This window comes from Protopterus annectens, chromosome 11.part0 (assembly GCF_019279795.1).
Source record: "Protopterus annectens isolate FY-2018-M chromosome 11.part0, PAN1.0, whole genome shotgun sequence".
Taxonomy (NCBI): domain Eukaryota; kingdom Metazoa; phylum Chordata; order Ceratodontiformes; family Protopteridae; genus Protopterus; species Protopterus annectens.
Genome location: NC_056745.1, coordinates 1,110,959,571 through 1,110,982,597, shown reverse-complemented (window position 1 = coordinate 1,110,982,597; position 23,027 = coordinate 1,110,959,571). Strand labels below are relative to the sequence as shown.

General features: G+C 34.9%; 1 protein-coding gene across 1 annotated transcript in view; it reads right to left on the bottom strand.

Moving 5' to 3' along the window:
• LOC122815716 (sodium- and chloride-dependent GABA transporter 2-like) overlaps window positions 1-23,027 on the bottom strand; it is a 925,986-nt gene that overhangs the window by 89,707 nt on the left and 813,252 nt on the right. The window contains exon 11 of the mRNA XM_044088464.1: window positions 9,547-9,684. Within this exon, the coding sequence (XP_043944399.1) occupies window positions 9,547-9,684 (138 nt within the window). The remainder of the gene's footprint in view (window positions 1-9,546; window positions 9,685-23,027) is intronic.

Below are 23,027 nucleotides of genomic sequence, written 5' to 3'. Positions count from 1 at the left end.
ATTTTTTGAATTGTTTCAGAAACTTTTCAGCAAGTGTTGTATTTGACCAAAGTAAATACATTTTATTCACAGTAGATGTGATATATTTATTTACTTGTATTCCACATGATACTGGTGTGGAACATGTTGGACAGTTTTTAAACATATTTTCTGAGTTTTTTTAATGATCAAGTTAATTTCTACTGTGAATTGCTGGAATTTTATTAAACAATAATTATTTTATGTTTAATAAAAAGATTTTTAGACAGATTAAGGGGTAGCAATGGGGTCCCCCACTGCCCCTTCTTTTGACAATATGGTAATGGGTTGATGGGAGTACCAGATTTTGCATAGTTTTTTCAACCAGCTCCAGGTTATTTTTTACAAAAGATTCATGGACGACTTAATCTTTGTAACAGAAGGTAATTTAGATAGAGTCCATGAGTTTGTAGGAGCCTTAAACCAGGGCTCTGAGTTTTTGAAATTCACTCTTGGAGATGTGGGGTTGAAAGTCAATTTTTTTAGATGTTAATTTAGAATGGGATTTATGCTTGAATAGGTTTGCCAGTCAAATACATCGTAAGGACACATTTACAAATAGTTACTTACGTTATCAGAGTTTACATCCTTCTTTTATGAAGAAAAATATTCTAAAGGGGCAGCTCATAAAAGCAAGCCATATGACTAGTGAAAATTCCCATTTTTAGATGAAGTCGAATGTATTATTCATTTATTTCTTGAAAGGGGCTATCAAGAGGTTCAGTTAAGAAACACAGTTGAGTTTGTTATTAGCAAAAGGATGTCCCATTATCCCCCTAGTCTTGCTGTTCCATTTGTTAATAATATTATTAATAAAACCAATAAAGGATATACATAATGCAATTTGGACATGACAGTTGATTCAGTGCTCATTCAAAACATTATTAAGGAAAACTGGAAAATTTTGGAAGAAAACCAAGACTTTTTTAAGGTCATAGGAAATAGACCTTTTTTTCAGGTTTAAGAAATATTCTTCTTCTTCTTTCAGCTTTTTCCCAGTTAGGGGGCACCACAGGGGATCATCTGTCCAACCATGACTGGCAGTGGAGTTTTACAGTGTCTAGTTGCCAACCCAGCGCCCAACCTTCCACAGAAGGTGCACACACACATGCACTCACGCCTAGGGCCAATTTAGAGTGTCGAATCCACCCACAATATGTCTTTGGGATGTGGGAGGAAACTGGAGCACCCAGTGGAAACCCACATGACCACAGGGAGGACATACAGACTTTACACAGAAGGCACCCCAGCCGAGGATCGAACCAAAGAACCTCTTGCGGTGAGGTGGCAGTGCTAACCGCTGCACCACCGCGGCCACCCTCCCCTGCTTAAGAAATATTGTAATTTAAAATTTTTATTTGAAAAAAATAAGTATCAACTGGTAACAGGTTAACTAAGTGTAATAGAGCCCTAGGTATGTTTAAATGTGGTTGGTGTAAAACCTGTAGGTCTATACGAGAAGGACCATATATAAGTTTAGCACACTCGTCTTACACTATCAAAGTCCTTGGTCATTTCAATTATAAAAATAAAGGGTTGGTTTACATCGGGATGTGTTCCCTCTGTGGTGCCTTTTACACTGGGATAACTACTCCTGCATTACATACTAGAATTAGGGAGCATTATTAGTATATAAAAAAGAAAAATGTTAAAAAATGCTTTTTATAAGCATACACTTAGATGCCCTCAGTACAATACATTTCTGTTTTCAGTACTGAAACAAAAGGAACTATATATGAGAGGTGGTGATTTTAAAACTATTAGAACAAAGAGAAGCTTTTTGTCAAATAACATTAAATTCTGATCAAGAACCTGGATTAAATGAGGCTGTGAATATTAAATGTTTTTTTAAAACATCATAGGGTGTATGTTAAAAAAATAATTTTGTGATATTGGTTATTTTTTCTGTATTTTACCTTGTTAATTGATTTTAATTATGTCATAATTGAGGTGCATTTTGTATTGGTTCATTCTGATTATTTAAACTTGTACTGTTAGTGAGTTAATGTATCTGTTTTTTTCTGAAGAAGTCTCTGATGAAGGGGAGTAATAAATGTAAGTTTACACTAATTTTTGGTCTACCTTTGTCTTTGGCTATTCCAGTAGTGTTTCTTCAAAAATATGACACAGCCAAGCTAGTGCATGTCAATGCTGTATAATCTGTTTCCTAGAGGTTTGAGCTTAGCTGTATATAAAGCACTAAGTCAATATTTTGTATGATTACAATAGTACAGACCTCTTCTTTGCTTTATGACTAGCTATACTACCCAATATTCATAGTCAATCCTGTAAATGCACTGCTGCTCAAATAATACATATACCTCCGCCCACAGTCAGACTCTAATATAATTTGGTGATCTATGACCTCCCCCACCTTAACTATTTGGTGTTTTGTCTAGTGTGGTCTAATGTAGTAATGTGAAGCAGGAGAAGCTGACAATGCATGTGGGTATGTGTGTTTTAGGGTCACAATTAAGATGAGATAAAGCTTGTTTCACTTTTGTGTTTTGCTTCCTTATGTTGTTGATTCATATCACTGTACATAAGACAAGTTAATGGCCATGAATGCCTGTTACAATCATGCATTTATAAGTCAATGGCAACATATTTCTGTTGCAGTTGTACATCTTTAAGCTATTGGCTGCATATTATTGCTGCAGTCAAATATCCTTAAATTAATAACTGCATATTCCAGTTAAAGTTGTACAGCTTTAAGTTAATGGCCACTTATTCCTGATGTAGTTATGTATCTTTAAGTGAATGGCAACATATTACTGTCACAGTTGTGCATCAGTATGTTAATGGTCATATATTCCTCTTGCAGTTATATATGTTTAAGTTAATAGCTGTAGATTTCTGCTGCAATAGTCTATCTTTAAGTAAATGACCACACATTCATGTTCTAGCCATGCATCTGTAAGTTAATGGCTGCACATTCCTGTTGTCCTTCTGCATTTTAAGTTAATGGTGGCATATTATTATTTTAGTCGTACATTTGTAAGTTAATGGATGCATATTCCTTTCTCACTATGTATCTGTAAGTTAATGGATGCATATTCCTTTCTCATTATTGCATCTGTAAGTTAATGGATACATATTCCATGCTCACTATTGCATCTGTAAGTTAATGGTTCATAGGTTCATAGGTTGGTACTAGGCTATCGGCCCTAGGGCCTATACAAGCCTAGCCATAACAATTCCCTGACTATTTCTCCACAGAATATTTACTTCCCTGGTCCCATGTCTAGCAGGGTGACTGATGTGATGCCCAGGGAGAATTTCATATCTCCCATCCAATCGTCAAGGTTCCTTTTGAAGAAGGCCAAAGAGGCACGCAGCTTGACATGTATGGGCAGTCTATTCCAGAGTATGGGGAGTCTCTGGGTCAGGAACTTATCCCTCCAGCATGTTTTGTTCATTGTGATGACCAGGTTTAGATCTCTGGAGTGTGTGGCTCTGAGGGATTGGGATTTCTTTAAGTGTAGCATGTCCAACAGCACTGGGTCTTGTATGTTAAACAGAGATTGCCTCTCAGTAGTCGATATCCGACAGAGTATAGCTGGAGTTTTTTTAGATGGTCAGCATAGGGCATCGGCTTTAGTACTGTGATTCTTCTAGTGAGGTATTTCTGTGGCCTTTCCAGTTGTTGCAGATGTCTGGTGAGGTATATATCAAACAGGGGATTGCACTCTGTAATGGGTCTAATGAGGGATGAGTACAGTGGGACAATGGCCTCCTTTTTTCTGGATAAAAAGCCCTTAGTGATGAGGTGTGCCACATAGAAGGATTTCCTGACTGTTGTGGCTATGTGGTTATCGAAGGTGAGACCACTGTCCCCCTGTGTCCCTAAGTCCTTTATCACACTTTCGGTGTTTAGTGTACTGCCACTTATGTGGTAATTCATGGGTACATGTTTTTTCCCAAAGGGGATAACTATACATTTCTTGGCATTGAGCTTGAGTCCATGGCTCTGGCACCAAGCATCTGTTTCCGTAAGGTCCTTTTGTAGAATATCCACATCATTTGGGGATTCAGTAATGGCTCCCAGTTTGCAGTCATCTGTGAACTTTGTTAGCCAGAGTCCCTTAGTGCTGGCCTGTACTTCAGAGAAGTAGATGCCAAACAAGAGCAGTCCCAGGACTGAACCCTGAGGTACTCCACTTGTCACTTGTCTGGAGCTGGATTTTGAGTCAGCTACTTTTACAGTGTGGGTTCTGTCAGTAAGCCAGTTGGCAACCCATTGAGTGATGTAGGGATTAATGCCCAGCTTAGTAAGTTTATCTATGATTCCAGAGTGGGGCACGATGTTGAAGGCCTTGGCAAGGTCCAGATAGGCTGTGTGGACTGCCTTACCCTCGTCCATGGCTCTGGAGGCTTATTCGAAGAAGTCAATCAGGTTGAGGAGACAAGATAGACCCTTTATGAAACCAAACTGGGTGGGGTCCAGTGTTTGAAGGTTGCCAATGTCTTTGTTTATAAGTTCCATGATAATGCGTTCCATGGCTTTGCAGATCAGGCTCATTAGACTGATGGGACGATAGTTCATGGGATCCAAGGTGGATCCCCCCTTGTAGAGTGGGATAACTGTAACTGTGCGCCACTCATTGGGCATGACACCTGAGGTGAGGCTATGATTAAACATGACACTTAGGTGAAGTGCCAGTTCATTTTGTAGTCTATGTAGTACACAGCCCGGGATGTCGTCTGGTCCCATGGGTGCTGTATTCTTAGCTTTGGAGAGTGTGTTTTTTACCTGGGTGGCCGTGATTACCGGAATTTGGCAATCTTTTGGTATTGAGATGGGCCCTTTAGGGGTGAGAGGGGGGTGAAGTTGGCACTGAATTGATCTGCCAGGATATTGGCAATATCCTTAGGCTCAGTATATTTAATGCCATTCTGTTGTAGCTCAATCTAAGCATTGCCATTTAGATTCTTGACATAGTTATAGAATGATCACATTCTCCTATTGCAGTTGGATATATTTATGAAGCTTGAAGATACAACACCAATATTTGATTTAGTGAATGAACTGCTCATCCTACCCACCCTGTTTTGACACATCCCTGTCATCTTTGCTTTAGTAAATAAACCATCACCCCTATCCCCTGTGCTGGTGTGTCTTTGGTATCTCTGTTTTAGTTAATAAACACCTATAAGCCACCTCTTCTTCTGCAGTGGCATAGCACACAGGGTGCAATGCAGTTACTCATTTGTGCAAGGTATACTGTAGCTTTGTATAAATGAATGTTTCATGTTTATATATTTTAATGTAATTTAAATGTTGATATTGTACCAGTTCAAGTACATATGTGTAAGACTATGTAGGTGACGGCTGTCTAGTCTAGCTCTGCTATAGTCCATCAATGTGCATCACTTTTTCTGATGTGACAAATTGTACCATATTACAATTTTCCCTTGTCCTGGCTATGCAACTCCACCAGCCATTACCTGGTCTGCAAGGGTTTTATATATATAGATATAGCTATCTACAGTGTGCACCGACATTTTTTGACATGCATCTGGCCCTAACATTCTCCTGCTTTTTTGCCTATAACTTACACTGATTATCAACACGGGTACAGGTTGCATACCTCTTTGCCGATCAGATCCACGTGACAGTTGAAGTGGTAGGTTTGCCTTCATGATACAATGCACATCTGTCTTCTGAAATGCATATTTTCTTTTCATTATACAAAGTACAAGTTCCTTCTGCAATGTGTATCATAGTCATAAATCCTGATCAGTAACAATATCACAGCTCCATACACTGCTATTACATTAATCTGTCAGCATATTTCAGCAGACTGCAATAGTGGCTAACAAACAAAGTGGATATTAACATTCAACACAGCTAAGTGCATCACTACTACATGCCAAAAAATAAAACCACTGTCATGACAGATCTGGACTGATAAATTGCTACTATTATTGCTAGTTTCTCTGTAGTCATTATGATAAAGTACCTGAGGTACATTCTTACCCAGGATGATATAGAAAAAAAGTCCGTGAAGGTTACTGAATAGGACATTTTCACAAACTCAAGAATTACATCACCTCCCACTACAAAAATTGCTACTGATGCCTCATTCCCCAGCAGGGCTCTTTTCAATAATATTTGCTTATAAATCTACCTGACTTACAAAATAGGTGCCATTTACAATATGACAGCTATGTTTGTGACTGATCCCTTTTCCTGAAACTAGTAAAATGGTTAAACTTCAAAAACAGACTCAAGTTTAACTCTGCTTTGTAAATAAGCTTTACCATCAACAATAGCGTGGAACCAACCATCCTGTCATTCATGCATCCTGCTGAGTCCTAAATGGAGCAAGGTGGGCTTTCCCAAGTGATTTAAGACGCAGATGTGTTTTGAAATGCAAATAGTCATTGATTTTTGTATGCAAGGTGCAAGTTGGTTATACAGCGCAACAGCAATTTTTGATTTAAATAAAAAAATGGCAATTTTTTGCCAGTTTAGTAAAGCGTGGCATAGACCTGAAAATAATAATAATATTTAATGTTAGCTACTTTCGCAATACCAAGATATTGCAATACAGTGATAAACAGAATATAAATACTATCAATAACATCATAAAGCTAACTGGATGAAAACATATAGCTAGGTTATCCCACACAATGGATAGTTTGGCACTGTGATTAGATATCCAAGGACTATACCACCAGTCCTGAGAAAGGTTGAACATACTTTTACTGTTGTAACTGTGATTTGTCTTATGTCTTAACCGTGGAAAGAAACAGCCATTTACAGATATATTTCATTGGTTATGCAATTGTTGACTACAGAGTTTGTCTGGAAAGGAGAGTTAAATGCAAGTCTAATTTTGAATTTTAACCATTTTATTTATTATTTATTCTTTACTTCTTTACCCTTCTCTTATGTGTATATATATATATATATATATATATATATATATATATATATATATATATATATATATATATATATAGTAGATAGATATAGATATCCAAATACTACTGATTTCTTGTATAAACAATTACTATTTATTTTACGTATATTCTTGTTTATCTTTGTATTTACCATTATAGTCAGGTCTGGTGTATTCTTTATATTATCTATGAAAAAACATTGTTGATGTGCCACAGATGACTGCTGGAGAAAACAAAACAGACCAGAACACCTTAGTTCTTTAAACGCTTTCATTCCTTTTATTATCCAAATGGAACATCATCAGAAAATGGTGAACTTCTGCTTGGGTAATAAAAGGCATTTTCTGATGAAGTTCCATTTGGATAATAAACAAAACAAAAGCATTTAAAGAACTAAGGTGTTTTGGTCCATTTTTTTTCCAGCAGTCGTCTGTGGTACATCAACAATGTTTTTTCTTAGATTTTGTGGTGACTGCTTGTGAGTGGTTGAGTTTAGTGCTCTATTATTTATATTATGTATACATTCAGTTTGGCGATGGAGCTCTTCTGCTTGGACTACCACTGTAAAGGGCCTTATAGCCTAGTCAGACTATCCAAGTCAACAAATAAAAAACAATCTATCAAGCAATCAAGCCTGCTGAGGACAGAAGTTGTTTATGATGAAGAAGTTGTTTATGATGAACAGTGAACATAAATAACTAACTAACTAAATAAATAAATAAATAAGTGAGGATGGCCCAGTTCTCCTTAACAATGGCTTTAATTGTATCGAAATCACAGGTACAAGTTAGAATGCAACTGTCCTTACTTTGCTCTTCTTTTAGGTTAGAATGGCCTTGTTGCATAATTCTAACAAAAAGCTGTGTCCATATAGGGTCATTGTTAATTGCTTTTCTTAATACCTGATTTTGGAATGTGGGCTGCAAATAGATAAGTAGTGTTTTCCTTAACTAGGATTTAGTTTGACCTAATCAGTAGTAGTAGTGTGGGGCAGGTACTTGCTGTTCTTAAATGCACTTTTTACGACTCTGTTTATACTGTTTGAATAAAAGCTGATATTGTTTAACATTGTAAAATATTTCTGACATTTTTACTGAGGATGGCTTGTCTGTGACAAATAAAGGTTTGTTGCTTTGGGACACTATCTGGTTTTCATGGTTTTTGGGAATTATTGTGGCTGAGCTCATCAATAAAGTTTTAAGACCACTAGTTTTTCTGTTTTTATTTTATTTTTTCCTCAGCACTAGTGGTGGTGGGGTTGGAACTAGACAGATTCCTATGCTTGTTCATTCATATTGGTGCCCATCAAACTGCCCTCCCATTCACAATTATTACTTTAAAACCCTATATCAGAACTCTGAGCTTTGCTGGATTTGTTGTGGTATAGTGTAAGTTACTCCAGCAATCAAACTGTCTCTGGAAGTGATTGACATTAACCTGCAGCAGCTGTTTTGGTCAAACTTTTTCCAGCTGACTGAGATGTTTTTTCCTATTACTAAATGAGTCATGAGGCATACATATACATTTCGATTAAACCTGAGGTGTTTGCACTGCAATTTCTGGCTTGCATGGCTTGTGGTATTTTCTCCCTTATGAGCCAGACCTAGAGATGCTTTGGGATTAGCCTTGGAAGCTGTGCTGGTTACACATATTGCTAGAAGAAGAATGCATGCACAAGATGCCTCCTGTGGGATACATTAACTGGCCCAGCATTACTACTGTTACTACTTACCTTTACATTTTTGGTACCTCTTTACTTTGTGTTGACAATATGAATAATTTATTCCTAGGCTTTACTGTTGCAAATTTCTGGTTTTATATTTGCCGCCTTTGTCTTTTTCTGCTTGGTAACCACTGGATTTGGCTGCTTTACCCAGCAGTACTTTTGATACACAATCAAACAATTAATTTACATTTGTTAACTGGAGTAGTGGTTTTCATTAAGAGCACTCTCTGCTTCAGAGACTTGCTCAGGGACACACAGTAGGCAAATGGAGATGCTGGGAATCAAACCCTGGACAACAAGAACAAGCTCATTAACAGCACATAGCCTTAATACAGTAGACAGTTGATTATCCAAACTAATTGGGACATAGGGTTGTTTGGATAATCAAATTGTTCCGATAATCAAACATATAATTGAACCGGATAAAACATTCTAAAATCTTGTTTTTTTCTGCATGCAAAAACACACTTTTCAACCATTCAGTGATTCCAGTAGGCAATAAAAAATATTTTTCATACATGAGCTGGCTACAAGCTCAAAAAACATGCTCAAGCAAATACATACAATTTTTACATATTCAGACTTTATGATTTTTCCTACCCCAAAACTTTGGAAGGCTGGTTCTGATAATTGACGTTACTGATAATTAACATTTGGATAATTGACTCTCTACTGTAATATGCAATGATTGCCAGATGTAGTTTTTACTTTCTCTGTGATACTAATTATTTGAGTATAATCTGTTGTACTCTAATATATGTCTTGCCCCTGAAAATGAGAGAGGGCAGAATCAGAAGGACTATGTGACAAATTAATCAATCAATCAACCAATCAACCAGTCTCTGTCACTGAATCACTCAGTAAATCATTTACTGCCATATGAACTCTATTACCTCAGTTACCATGACCAAGCCTATGAAAAATGACACTACTGATATGGCAAGGACAAGCAGCTCTCGACGCATTGGTCTTCGGAATATTTTAGGGTACATATCCACAATAGCTGTCACAAGGCTTTCCAAACAAACAAACTGAAAAAGAAAAAAAAAGAATTATGTAAGGGAAGGAATAAACACTGCTTCTCACAAGATGTATTATTTTGACAAAACTGATTACAACTAGACTCTTACCACTGACATCATGTTTTTCTCACCAACAACAACAAAGAACAGTGTCACTGAGAATGAAATAAGGTTGCTGCAATTTTCACAGTCAAGCATAACAAAGTTCAGGATACAGGGTAGAGAAGAAAAAAGGCATGAGATGTTGTTGCATAATATCTGTAGTGGATCATTAAGAAGTGTGATTATAAAACTAAAAATGATTTAGTACACATAATTGCTGTCAGTCCAACTGTACTAAAATACTATAAATTATAAACACTTTGACCTCATTGTTTTGCTGAAGCGTCATATTGAAGGCATGTGCATCACATGAAATGTTAAGACTGAGGTAGTAATAGCTATACAGCAAATAACAGTGTTAGTGTATGGAAATGCAGATATCCATATTATGTTACTTTTGGGTGGTCAGATGCCTTTATCTCCATAGGCCTTATTGTGCTATTAACCTTACTTTGGTTTAAAAACCACCATAATAAAAAATCTTTGGGCTTCAGTGGACTGAAGTGGTATAGGTCTCACATAAAGACAGAATTGCCCCCAGGCTATCTTCCATTCTCATAGTGAAAAAAACTATAAATTACAAACAAATTTCAGTAAAATAAAATAATAAATACAATGCTATCAGTACACAATATCTGCATTCAGCTCATAGCAGGTATGCTATAAAAACATGCACATATACAAGTAGACAACAGGTGAGAAATGGCGTGGGTCTCATCTTTGTTGTACCAGTTTACCATTTCAGTGCATATGGCACGCACAAGCTGGACTATATTTTTCTGGACAATACAGTTGCTTTGTATGCTTCCCAAGCAGAGCTATTGGATGAGTCCTGGATGGTGGACAGTAAGAAAAGATTCACCATTTGCTAACATTTGCCAATCCTTAAAATGGTAACATAGCATGTGAAGATGTGAATATGTGAAGGAGATGGCATACTGGACTTTGTGCTATCTGCAGTTCTGCCACACAGTACCTCAATTCCATATATACATCCAGGGCATGTAAAAGTTAAAGTGTAATAACACTGTTACACTTACTAACATTAGCTGTTAAGTTTCTGTGTCTTGGAGGGCATTTCATATGCTTCCTTGTCTGATTTAATAGGATTGTTTATATATGTATGTAATATGTATATATGTATGTTTGTTTGTCTGTTTGTTTAAGTGGGTAAAGCTATGAACTTTGGGGGCTATTTTCAAGCTCAGCCCAGGATAATACAGTTGAAAGATGAAGGAACAAAAGAAAGGAATTCTAATACATAAATGATACATAATAACAGAAACATTAACAATGATTATATACATACAGCTACAGTTGCTTTCAAAATATAAAGAAAAAATATGAAAGAAATGAGAAAAAAACAATTATTATAAATGTAAGCTTTTTATAAGGCATCTTATTATATATTATAGTGCTTTTGTGCTTCATAAATTCTTATTTTTATCAAATATTAATCTTTTTGTTTTTGTGTTTGTTTGCACATGAGGGCAGAACTTGAAATGGGTCCATATGGATCAATGTTCTACCCCAGTAAACACATTTAAATAAATAGCAAAATTAGTGCATATAGCACATTAACATAAGCCTTGTATATGCAGAAGTGATATAACTATAATACAGTGATGGGGTGACTAAATATAATATTTATACTACGTTCTAGTAAAAGAACAATCCCAGCAGAAGAGGTGTGTGTATGTGCTGAGGGAGGGGAAGACTTTCACAGGGAAGTTGTATCTAGTTCAAGGACTGAGCTGGGTGGTGGAAGGTTCAGAAGTTCATAGGTAAATGCTAGGCTAGCTGCCAATGTGGGCCATTTTAAGCCTAGCCAATTTCCTTTACAGATGAGAGACTCAAACCCTATACCTTGTGTCTGGGAGGTAAACTCCTTAACCATTATACTAAACCCCAATCCCCTACTATGTTGGAAGGCACAGAGGAGACAGGAGGGTGAGTAATGTGGCCAGAAGAGAAACAACTTGTATCACTCTTGTATGCGGAGATATACTTTGCACTGGGCTTGAAATCTGAAGTACAAAGTTAGGTTTTTGAAATGTGGTGGCAGTGATTCTCAATGGTTTTCTAAGCTGTTTACCTATCTTTGTTAGTCAAGATGGGTATGGTCTTCAAAATAGCATTAACTCCACCCCTTTTATTCTCTGCATCTCATTCTTTAATCTCCATCATTTTCTTTCTGTTGAGTATGTGGCTGCAAAGCACTCGTCTGCTTCTTTCCTATGTTCATTCTTACTTGTGTTCTTTTTCCCCCTTTCTTTCTGCAATTACCTTTGTCTCACCTTCCTGCATTCCCATAAATTCTTTTTCCCATCCCTTAAAGTTGGGCAGAATGGGAGATCAGTGATAAGACCACTTCTTATACCTTCAGTTGTCGCTACTTACTTCCTGTAATTGTCTGTGTGGAATCTGCATCTTCTGCCTCTGTCTGTGTGCTTTTTTTCCTATGTACTCTGGCTAGATATACATTTGTGTGGTATAGTGAATATTAAATGGCCACGAAAGTGTTATTTTATTGTGAAAATATTGTACTGCTATAAAAATGTCATTTAATTTGAACTGCCAAGTATACATTATATATTATGTTTGAGCAAAAAGAAAAAAACATGCACAGCACAGAGTTTGCTAATTTGGGGCAACTGTAAAACTAACAGGTACAACAGAGTGGAGAGGGAATATTTGACCAAGAGTAGGTTTGGAAGTTGCCATCTAAAAATAAGATTGGTAGAGATGGTGGAATTTCACTTAGATGTCTGAACATCTAAGTGAAGGATCACCTGGACTTTACCCTACACTATTTGGAGCATTGGGTGGATGAAACAAACAGCATACTTTGTTGTGTTTTAGTGACTTTTCCTACTACAAAATTGTGTGTTTTCATTTTACTTTCATATATTTCTGCAAATAAGGTGCACTGATCTAAAGGTTTGTGTATCTAATGTGTGTTACCTACTGCAGTAGAGTTTATTTCTAGGTGTGCAGAATTTGACAGTTTTTCTCAACCTGCAAGACCTTTTTCATTCATAGCCTGCATGCACAATTTTCCCCAACCAAGAGACTGAAAAGAGACTTGTTTTGTGTGTGAACAAACTGTAACTATCTTATCAAGATAGAAACATTTGTTTAAGTTAATTCTGCAAAGCTCCATGAAAAAGATTAGCCTTTTGGGAAAAGAGTCAGGTAACTGATAAACTGACTGAGCTACAGGAAAGACTGCTTGCAAAGTAGGCCTTACAAGCAAAGTAAGCCTATGAGTAGAAATATGCAGATGCCTACAAACAGCCAGAAAATATCAGTAAGTGAAATTATATGCTTTGAAACAGGGAAAGAAAGCACATTGCTAAATATTAAACTAGTAATGCTGTACCTAACAGAAATGTAATTTCTTCCAGACTTTTAGTAGAAAATGAAACTTTTGTACCTCACAAAAATATGATTGTTAACCAAACCATTAACAATGAAAATGCAAATGTTACGCCATTGAAAAATCTGATTTCTAAGCAACCTGCTAACAATGGAACTATAATAATGGGATGCAATGAAATAACTGTGAGAATAGTACAGTCAGCATATTGCCTCTGTGCCTCTCCTAGTTTAGATAAATGTACAGTGCTTGTGAATACTAGGTTATCAACATATACAGTATCGGTACATTGGAAGAAATTGAAAGGATTGCTTTATGTGGAGTGCATAATTATACTTATTGAGTAATCGTATGTCTTCAGGCATAAAACCCGTGATCTGAGTTTATGGAGATAAGAAAGCGTATGTTAAAACACAAGCAGAAAGTCACATACTGTTGCATAAAGTACTGTATCCTGAAACCTTAGTACCCATTCTGCCAAATTATGTCATAGTATGTCAAGAGTTCCAAAAATTCAAAACACTGTGAAACGGTGTATAAGGGAAGGAGTGGAATTAAATACTCTGCTGCCTGGATTTACCATAAGTACAAATGTGATGAATTGGAACACAGAGTCCTGAATGCACTCCCAGAAAAATAGGGAAAGGCAACAGTAGCAGCATGCTAATAAACTACTAATAATACACATTCCTGTATACAGTTTTAATAAGAATCAGGAGGGCAATAACAGCCTGACATTTTGTTAAAAATATACACACATAATAGAAAAAAGGGATAGATGTAGAAACATCAAGATGAACTAGAGTCTGACTTTGTCAGGAAGAAATGAAATAAACTGTGTTTTATTAGAAACCTATTACTAAATCTTGCAGAAGACCAATGTTGTTAAGTTAAGAAACTGGCTTAGTGTAGGCAGTGATGAAGAAAATATTGTGGTTATCAAAAAATTATTAAATAAGTAAAAAGAGTCACTACAGAAAAAGAAAGAGAAGAACTCTTAGTACTTGACATGAACACTTGCTAACCATGGGAGAATGTGGCTTGGATGCCAAGATTTTTTATTCACTTTCACCAAGAAAGACCTGAAACTACTAAAAAATCAAATTCTGGAAGTCGTAAGTTACAAGTTAGTGTAATTTGTACGCTAAACTTTTTATATTTTCCTCTCAAACTTTTCCACTGAATGGACATTGAAACTACATTCACAAAGGAAGATGAGCAGCTCCAAGTTTTCTCAGCAAGAAACTCCAGTGAAGAAAGAAATACAGGCAATCCTTACTACAGTTCAAGACTTGATGGGTAAAACTGACAAATTAAACTTAAAAGTGGACAACATAAAGGAAGATACCACCAAAACAAATAACCTTATTAAATTAAGTACTTAAACAACAAACTGCTCAGATTGCTGCTTTAGAAGATTCTGTAACAGATATAGACTACAGGTTAACAGAAAGAGAGAAAAACATAGACTTTCTTCTTGAAGAAAACACCAGACTCATTGAAAAAATAGACAACATTGAGAACAGAATAAGAAGGAACAACCTAAGAATCTATGGCATCTCAGAGCAAGTGGAGGGGGACAATATGATTAATTTCCTGACTTCTTGGATTCCTAAAATCCTAAACATACCTGAAGCACTATCCTTCGGGATCGAAAGGGCAGTAAGAACAACTGTCCAAAATCTATTATTGCAAAATGTATCTCCACTCAAGACAAAGACCTTGTTTTAAAAACTGTCTGGTCCTTTGTTCCATTAAAAAATGATGACCAAACTATCAGGTTTGACAACCACTTTTCACCCCTTGTAATGTCCAAAAGAAGATCATGTGTCTCTTTAATAACATCACTAAAAAAGGAAGGAATCCTATTCCCAGCAAGAATAAGACTATCCATGCCAGAAGGAAAGAAAACTTTTGACTCTCTCAAAGAAGCATCCGCTTTTGTCCAAAAACAAACCTTTTAAGTCAACCTGAACCCATGGATTCTTCTATGAACTTAAAAAGACAAGCTTCAAAGAAATGAATGGACTATTAAAGAAAAAAAAAAGAAACACAGAGACAAATTATAATACATAACTTAACATTTCATGCAAGTTCTTGTTTTTTCCCTTTTAAATAATGTGGAATTATACACAGAAGGTAATGCAACTTATTTTTCTCTCCTATTATCTTTTCCACAACTTTTCTAACTTTTCTAACTTTATAAATAATATATATTACTCAAAATTCAAGTAAATCAAAATATCTTCCAACTGCAAACTATTATTTTATACTTTTATCTCTTTACATATATGGCATAGCACTAATAAAATTGCATAAAATCGCCTAGTCGTTTCATATATCTATATATATTTCCTTTATACCATATACTTATTTTTTCATGTATATGCCTTCACTTTCTGATTTAGTCCTAGTGTCATAGTATTTAATCACTGCAGGGGAGAGAAATGCTTACTGTGTTGCTTTTAAGTATTTAAAAAGAAAGTGGTAACATTTTATTATTATACATACATTTACTAGTCATTTCATATATCTATATATATTTCCTTTATACCCTATACTTATTTTTTTCATGTATATGTCTTCACTTTCTGTTTTAGTCATAGTGTCATAGTATTTAATCACTGCAGGAGAGAGAAATGCTTACTGTGTTGCTTTTAAGTATTTAAAAAGAAATGGTAACATTTTATTATTATACATACATTTACTGCTTAACTAACTTCTGCAATGTGCTCCATTTAACTAATATATCTTATAGATGTGTATGGTTGGTAATTTGGAGTTTTTATTTTAAATTTTCACCATTTTATAAGTTATTGCTTCAAAAATGTCCTTTTTACATTGCTCACGGCTGGTATTAACATCTGTGAGGGTTTTTCTGCTTAAAAACTTCACTTTGCTAGAAAATTTCCACCTACTTACTTTTTTGATGGATTTTGATGACTTTTGTGACAAGCTCGAGCTTCTAAAGGCTTCAGTTAGCTCTCAGACTCATGAGGAACAATCTGTGATGTCTTTCAAGAAGTAGGCATGACCTTTGAACCTGTTTCTCTTCACTGAGCTCTAACAGTCAATCAGATTCAAGAATGATCATTTTGAACTGTGTTTTCATTCATTTAGCAATTATTTTATCTAAAAAGTCTTATAAACATATGTTTTACTGTAAATAGTGATTTATTTAATGTGAACTACACTAATATTTAAATAAGAATTACAACTATACAGTTTTAAATGCATTTTTTTTCTTTTCTCTCTGCTTTAATGACATTATTTTAGTCCTGTGTTTACTCATAGGAACAAATAATTATTAGGATTAATCAATTTATTTAATCTGTTTAGATAAAAAATTTCAAGATATTGCATACAGCTTCATGTTCTTAGTTCATACATGCATAGTATATTAAACTGAATTTCTCCTTTTGTATGTTTTAATGTACATGCAGTTTCCTTTCTGCTTGATATTAACCTGCAGTAGCTAGGAATTTCCACTAGATGTCATGAGAGGGTTAGTTTATGGCTTCTATGAGAGATATAGCAAGCCTGGATTTAGTTTATCCATGCAGAAGGTTGTTAAAATGTACAGTTTTATTGTTTTCAAATTTAGAGTTTTTAAATTGTCCATAAAAGTTTTAGAAATTGTATTTGTCATAATGAATCAAGGAAAGCACTTTTCAATTTTACTTATAATAGCAGTCTCCATCAAATGATATCATTAAACATCATGTCTGTTAATGTCAATGTGCTGAACAACCCCATGGAAAGGAATAGGGTCAACAAATATTTAATGTTACATAAAGCAGATTTTGCATTCATTCAGGAATCTCACTTATTAACAGAAAATCTAAACAAATTAACTTTTAAGGACTATTAGATTTTGATAAGTTCAAACTATAACCAAAAGAGAAGATGTCCTAATTTTATACAGAAAATCAACGAAAATTCCAGAAACAGTTGACTCATATTCAAGAAATGATGGTATGCTTAGTTTAGTCATATTAAAACCAGATAAAAAGATACACCTACTGGATACTGGATATTGGGACTAAAACGGTGAAAAAAACATTTAGATACCATAACATCAAAGTTTAAAGGTGAGTTACTATTAGCAGGTGATTTTAATTGTAGCTTGTCCTCCACTGATACTACACATTCTAAGACTTCAAGATGTCCCCTGTTACCAAACACTTGAACAACTATATAAAAGACAGAAACCTAATTGACAATGATCGTATAAAAACATTGTCCTCCCTGAAATAATCTTGCTACTCCTACAGATTTGGCATGCAGACCAACATAGACAAAGTCTTTGTAACCAGTTCTTTATTGGCCAAAATTGATAATGTAGTGCTGACATCATGCCCATGTCTGACCACATTGCTGTCACCTTCAATGTAACACTTAATACTGATCCCTTAAATTTTTGCTAAAGACTATCTGCTTATCTAGTAACAGTACAAGGATTTAAAGAATGATTTCTAGATAAAATAAAGCTCTACCTAGACATCAGTAATAATGGAGAGGTTTCAAACATTATCCTATGGTACACTTTAAAGATAGTCTTACATGGCAAAGCCAAACGTTGGTTTATAAATAAAAGGAAAGAGTGGGATAAAAAATGGTAGACATACAAAAAGAAATCGATGAACTAAAACTAACACTTACAGCAAATGACAAATCTGTATTAGCTGACATATGGGAACTAAATAAGGAATATCAGGATATAATGCAGCATAAAATATTAATAAATCTGGAAAAAATGAAATTACAATCCTATTCAATTAACCCCAAGAGTACACACAGGATTGTGATTACATCTAAACATTTAAATGAAAAAAGTCATATAAGAGAAACAATATATACTAGAAATAATGACTATCAAAGCTACAGATCTAAAAAATATCTTATTATGCTTTAAAAATCATTAAGAGAATATTAATAATAATAACTCATCTATAAGCGATAACAAAAGTATAGACATCTTTCTTGCTAATAATATTCAAAAGAAGTTATCCAGGCACAATATTAATAACATAAATAAACCCTTTTCCTTTAAAGAATTAAAGGAACAAATAAAAGATCTTAAGACAAAAAAGGCACCAGAACTGGATGGTTTAATTCCAGAATTTTACTAGCTCCTACCTGATAACATCTTGAAAATCTTACTCAATGCATTTCAAGAAGTTAAAACTACAGCAAACATCTCTCCCTCATGGAAATATTCTATCATCTCTCCCATCTTAAAACCAAATAAAGAGCTCAACCTTTGCACTTCATACAGGCCAATTTCTTTGCGTAACATTAATTACAAGTTATTTATGTCTGTCTTAGCAGACAGATTAAACAATATTCTTCCAGTATTAATTCATGAAGACCAAACCAGGTTATCAAAAACAGGAAAGTACAAGACAATGTGATTAGATTACTTTCCTTAATAAACTTAGCAAACAAGAAAAAAATGAGCTTTTTATTTTAAGCCTTGATATAGATAAATCTTTCGACTCCCTAAGTTAGCCATATCTGTTTAAAGCTCTGCAGAAATACAATTTCTCCCCAAACTTTATAGGATTAATTAAAAAACTATATGAAAAGTCCATAGCCTATGTAAAGATTGGATCTTATCTATCTAGCCCATTCAAAATATTAAGAGGTACTAAACAGGGGTGCCCCCTCTCCCCATTACTCTTTGCCATAGCAATTGAGCCTCTTGCAAATTGTGTTAGAAATAATGACAATGTTAAAGGATATAAAGTTTCAGACAAATTGTCCTGCAAAATACAACTGTTTGCTGATGACCTATTAATGACTTCTAATGATATTGAATTTCAGTAGATCACCTATTACATAATCTAAACATCTTTGGAAACACCTCTGGTCTAAAATTCAATCACAACAAAACTCAGTCACTTCTAGTGAATAAAAATGTTACTTTAAAACTTAAATAAAAAAGGACATAATCTGGGAGGGCACACATATTAGATATCTAGGCATCATTATTGAATCTAATTATATAAAATCATTCACACCTAATTACCAACAACTTATAAACTCAATTACAAGTTTAATTGACAGTTGGACCAGACGCTTCTTCACATTTGAAGACAGGCGTACTTTAATCAAAATGATACTGTTGCCAAAAATCTTATTAATCGGCCACGTTTTAATAATTCCCCCACCTGTCAAAATTAAACAGAAAATTAATAACTTATTACTCAACCTCCTTTGGTATCTCAAGAAACCAAGAATTTCTCTTCTCTGGCATACCAGAAGCTGGGATGAAGGAGGTATAAGGTTTCCAAACACTGATTTTTATTTAAACTCTGCATTTATTAACATAGTGTTGCTTTGGAACAATACTTCTTACACATCATATTGGAAATAAGCACATGAAACCTTACTTCTTAATAGTAATCGGACATTGCTTGAACCATATACTCAAATGCATACAAACATTTTTATATGGATTTTAAAAATATACATTCAAAGTGAAAGGGCAAAACTTGTTCTCACACCTCTTACAAACCAAATATTGCTGTTGTTTAAAAAGCTTATTTTTTCTAATCAATTAATTAAGAATTTATTAATAATTATGCTTCCTATTGCCAACACAAATTAATGTTTGATATCTTTTCATACTCAGAACATGTTAAAATATAAGAAGGATAACCTATTATATTGGAATCAATTTCTCTCGGCTAATAAAATAAGTTCTGCAGACTATTTGATCAGCAGATATATTTTGCAAAATTATACCTGGCTGGACATCCAAACTTGTAAGGATTTTATACATACTAATCTTGCATCCTCATTAGAGGCATTCAGTAAAACCAACTTAAAAGTCTTGGATTTTATCTAAACAGTAATAGCTCACCCAAGAATACTTCATACATATCTGTTATTTATAAAATTCTCAGAAATGATTATAGCAAAACGGGTGTTTCTTTTTGGAATTATTCAAGTGAAGTTAAATAAGTATTGTCAGAAAAAGATAAAAAACTTTGATTACAGTTGGTGAAGGAATCCACATCTTCCCTGGCATGTATATACATGGAAATTTTTACATAGATGTTTTTTCACCCCGCATAGACTATCAATAATGTACAAGAAAGATGAAATGAAATACTGGAGATGTGGACACCCTGATGCTGACTGGATACATTTTTTACTGCAAAGTAATTTCCCCACTTTGGTTAGACTTTAGATACCTTTGTAAAGCTCTGTGGAATGACAATTGTATAATTTCTGACTCCCCTTATACTTTTCAATGTTCTTGATCCTGAAGCCATTCGAAAAAAACAAACATTTTTACTATGGTCTATCCTTTCTATAACAAGGAAAATTGTTTCTAAAAATTGGAAATGTCAATCTACTCCTGTCTTCAAAGTTGAGTTTATTCATCTTGTGAAATACATTTGTAAAAATGAGATAGATACTATAAAAGCAAGGACTAAGAATATAACTCATCATTTAATTGTATGGAAAAAATTGCCTAATCTTTTAAAGAAATATTAAGTGTTTTCTTATGTACATTGCTTTTTTAATTGCTATGGACATTGTATATAGTTTTTTTTTCTTGTTACCATACTGTTAAGTTATTGTGTTATAAAATTAATAAAATAATTTAAAAAAAACTTGTCAACCATTTCCAGCCTCTATATCAATGAAGGATATCTCTGAAGAGACAAAGATCGGCACACAATGATAAACTCACTGAGAGAAAAAAGGGAACCTGAGCAAATTTCACTGTTTCTTTCTGTAGTCTCAAAACAGAGGACTAGTTTGGAACAAGACTGTCAGTAGCAGGGATTCAGAAGAATAGAAGTTACTCAGGTAAAAGTTATGGAATTAATCTACAACTTCAATTTTAAAAGCTAATGAATTGACAAAACTAAATGCAGAAGTAGAAGAAAGTCACTGACCTAAGTTGTTTTTGTTTTTCTTGTAGAAGGAGTAATAGGTGGATAAGGGGCACTCCTGTCTGATTCTTAGGTTGAGAAGCTATACTTTCCACTTCATTTCAGAATACTGATGAAACTGTTCATGACATTGCAGACCTCCAGATAAGCAATGACAATTTTAAGAAAGCACAGTGGAATGATGATACATTAAGCAGGGCAATAAAAATCGTAGGCTGAGAAGGAGAGACAGATGAGTAACTCCGTGTTATACCCATATTTTATTTTAAAGAATGATTAGTATACAAGATAAATAGAGGCAGAGAAGAAATATTTTATGAGCTGTTGGTTTCAAACCTGTTAAAATGCTTGTGATGAAGCTGACAGTCATATTTTGAAAGGACACTTAAGGATGGCCAAGCTAAAGCTGGAAGTCCAACTAGGTTTTCTTCAGCTTGTGTAATGAAAGATGTTAAGATCTTCTGTGCAGAATGCCCTGAATTCCAAAAGACTGCACTATATCCTGCACTCAGAAGTGTGCTGATACCTATTCCTGTTATTGGGGTCCCTTCTGACCAGATAGCCATTGATCTTGTAGGCTCATTAGTAAAGTCCAATAATGACCACCAATGCATTTTTGTAATTATTGACTGGGGTAACATATTAGTGTGAGCCCCCCTACTGAGAATAAATTTCTAGTGAGATGGTAAGGACCCTTTCAGTTGGTAGAAAAATGGTAGAAAAATTGAATGAAGTGCAGTACAAAATAAGATAAGCTGGAAAATGAAGATTAGAAGAAATATATCACATTAATGTGTTAAGACCATGGAGCAAATTTGATGATTCTGTCGTCACATTGTATAATACCAGGGAATGCTATCCATACTGTTCAAACCGACAAACGTTTGTCTAGGGATCAAAACAATAAGTGAAACAGTTCTTACTAAAAGACATAGAGTTCTTTTTGTGAATTACCTGATTGAACCCATTTAATTTAGCATCATACTGAGATTGTACCAGGTAAACCTAAAACCAAGACATTTCCAGAGCTCCAGAAAAGAGAAATACATGAGAAAGCAGCTGAATCTGATCTGGGAGTCACTGAGTTATACCAAGGTGAATGGGACCATCAGGTTGTGTTGGTCCCCGTTGTGAAGGCTCCATAAGATTTTGTAATAATTTCCAGAAACTGAATGAAACTTATGAGTTTAATACTTACTCCTTGTCCAAAGTGGGTGAGTTCAGTAAGAGGTAAGGCAAAGTAAAATTTTTGACCACCCTAGATTTTACCAAAGAGTATTTTGGCCAGTTAATATACATGCCAGTCCAGACAGGTTACCTAAGTACCACAACCCATTCTAAACAGGAAAGACAGAACTGGGGTTCTATGGTGGAAGGAGTGTGATTGTGGCACAGTGTATGCTGAATGGCTGTGAAAATGCTATTTCTGTAAAGATGCTATTTTATTGTGAAAATGTTGCAGTGCTGGGAAAATGCTCTTTAATTTGAGCTGCCATGTATACATCATACGTGACTGGGAATCAAGTAGAACAGAGCAGATAGCAGCAGAAGGCATGCTGGTGAGGGACACCTGCAAAACAGATAGCTGGAAGGAAGATCTTCAGCCCAGTACAACAAAAATGTTGGGCTCTCCGTGGAGAATGCTTCTTGACCAACACCAGGGACTGTTGGAAAACATACTCATACTGGAAGAGACATGGAAAAACAAGAGAATACCCACAGATCTAAATGAGGGATTACATGGACTTTGAAATCATTTGGACATTTGGTAGTTAACAAACCAGAAAAATAAGACTTAGTTTTGCTTGATTAACTTTTCTTGCTAAGTGAAGCCTTTTTTCATTTTACTTTCTTATATCATCGTAAAGTGTTCTGAGCTAAAGGATTGTGTGTGTGTGTGTGTGTGTGTGTGTGTGTGTGTGTGTGTGTGTGTGTGTGTGTGTGTGTGTGTGTGTGTG